At 57.4% G+C, this 2,072-nt stretch overlaps 1 protein-coding gene across 1 annotated transcript; it reads right to left on the reverse strand.

The window, feature by feature from the left end:
- Positions 1–24: 24 nt before the first annotated feature.
- On the reverse strand, positions 25–556 carry SPRG_12158 (hypothetical protein; the record flags this gene model as incomplete). The annotated part of the gene is made up of 2 exons (XM_012351130.1): positions 25–123; positions 170–556. Coding segments are annotated over 2 exons (486 nt in total), but the record flags the coding sequence as incomplete, so codon positions are not given.
- Positions 557–2,072: the final 1,516 nt, after the last annotated feature.

Consider the following 2,072-nt stretch of genomic DNA (forward strand, 5'->3'; position numbering starts at 1 on the left):
CGCAATGGCCGTCGTTTGCAGGACGCGGCTGAGCTCGACGACCGCGGCCTCGTCGTCGCTGCCTTCGAGCAGCGACACGATCGCATCGAGAAACATGGCGAGCGCAAATGCCTGGCCGCTCTGCTGCGCGAGGCGTTCGTGCTGGAGGATCGTCGACGGTACAAAAGACGCCGTCGCGGAGCTGGCCATTGCCACTCGGTTGGCGGTCGTTGGTCGCCGTGAGCTTGAACCAGCGCTCGAGTGCGTCCGGTAACACGCGCAGGAGGATCTTCTGCATCGGGTACATGGCGAGCATGCCGGCCGTGCAGAGGAGGTTGGACGCGGCCACGAGCGTGAGCCAGCGGGTCGGGCCCGCGTGGGCGTCGCCCGACAGCGTCGCGTGGTGCAGAATCTGGTGGAAGAGCTTCTCATGGCATTCGACGGGCAGCGCGGTCGTCGCGAGGTGCGACTGGAGCTCGTCCGAGGCCTTCTTGCTCGACTTGTGTATCCCTTGGCTCTGCTGGTACAGCCGCAGGAGCAGGCCCGAGAGGTCGGGCGGCTGCTGCTGGTCGTTCATCGGCGAGGTCGGCCATTCACAGTTGTGCCATGGGCCACCATATGCATTTTCAGAGGTTGGATGCCGAATTTAACAAACGGCAATGTGGCATCCCTACCCCCGACCGACACCGCATGGCAAGCATAGTGGCTACACAACCTTGGCTACACGTACGTCCATGTGTACCATGGGCATCTCGTCCCTCTCCGCCAAAGTTTTTTCTACGACAGATAGCGATTGCCCACCACCAACCCGTATGTGCTACGTTGCTAAACCGGTTGGACTTGGGACTCCTACGTCACAGCGGGATTTTGTTGATCGACGCGGCAAGTTGATTGACTGAGAGTCGAACATGGACGGCAGAACGCGTGAAGATAGCAGTGCATGTAATAATATACTGTATGTAGAAGGGCTATGAAATACGATGTGCCCAAAGTAGTTGGTCTGGTGCTCTGAGATTTCACGTCAGACGGTGGATGTCGTGGCCCCGACGATCTTTTGGAGATTCGTAAGGAGACCCGGTAGGCGCTCGTTCGCTTGCTTCGAGTTGGGCAAATCGGACATGATGTCGTGCATTGTCGTCGAGACGTCCTCGACTCCTTGGACGATTTCGTAGCTGGTCTTGGCGAGCGCAAGCCACTCGTGCCAGTAGCCTGTCATCAAGTCGTAGCACTCGGCACAGTCGTCCATGCGTCGAAGAGTATGTCGATGGCGTCACCGTTGTTGTTGGCGATTCCGTTGGAGTGACCCGCGAGCTTGGACCAGAAATTGCGCACATCTACGAAACTCGTCGTGACCTTGCCGAGCGCCGTATGCTTCACCGCCGTGACACGAGCTCCATGACACCGGCCTCATTGATGCGATGGCCTTGAAAATGATCGACCTCGGTGATCATGCTTGAGAAGTGGATCTGCACCCAGAATGTACCTCTGCCGGATACACATCCAGGCGGATGTGTATCCGGTTGGCGTCGACGAAGCCACCATCGGATTGCTGACCGAACACGATTGGATCGAGGACTCGTTGGCTGGTATCGGCCGTCAAATTTTTAATCGAGCGAATAAAAAAATACTCGAATTGTCGGCGGGAACATGGTAGTGCCCGCGGAGCAAGGGAATTCCCTTGCCCCGGAGATAGGGTGCCGCCATCTTGACTAAAGCATCGAGGCTTGCACCGTTCATGCGGAAAGTGTCGTAGATGACACGATCACCGCGATCATGGAGTAGGTCGCGTTGCATGTCCATGTAGTCCAGGTACGACGTCTCTGGGCGCACGAACCGGAGCTGCGGCCTCACCTGGGGCTCGTCGTCATCGAGAAGGCCGCTCTTAATGGCTGCTGCGGCCGCCGCTGCGGCCATGGCGCAGGCGATGAGAACGATGTCGTCGTCGTTGGCCATTCGTTCAAATGCGCGCGTAATTTTCCTCGGCTGTATTTTTATTCTTATCTTTAAATAAAATTGCCCGATGCACTTTGCTCTGGCCGGAATACGCCTCGGGACATGGATTCTGAAAAGTGCATCCGGGCGACCTCGATACT

This window comes from Saprolegnia parasitica (genome assembly GCF_000151545.1).
Source record: "Saprolegnia parasitica CBS 223.65 unplaced genomic scaffold supercont2.75, whole genome shotgun sequence".
Lineage (NCBI taxonomy): Eukaryota > Oomycota > Saprolegniomycetes > Saprolegniales > Saprolegniaceae > Saprolegnia > Saprolegnia parasitica.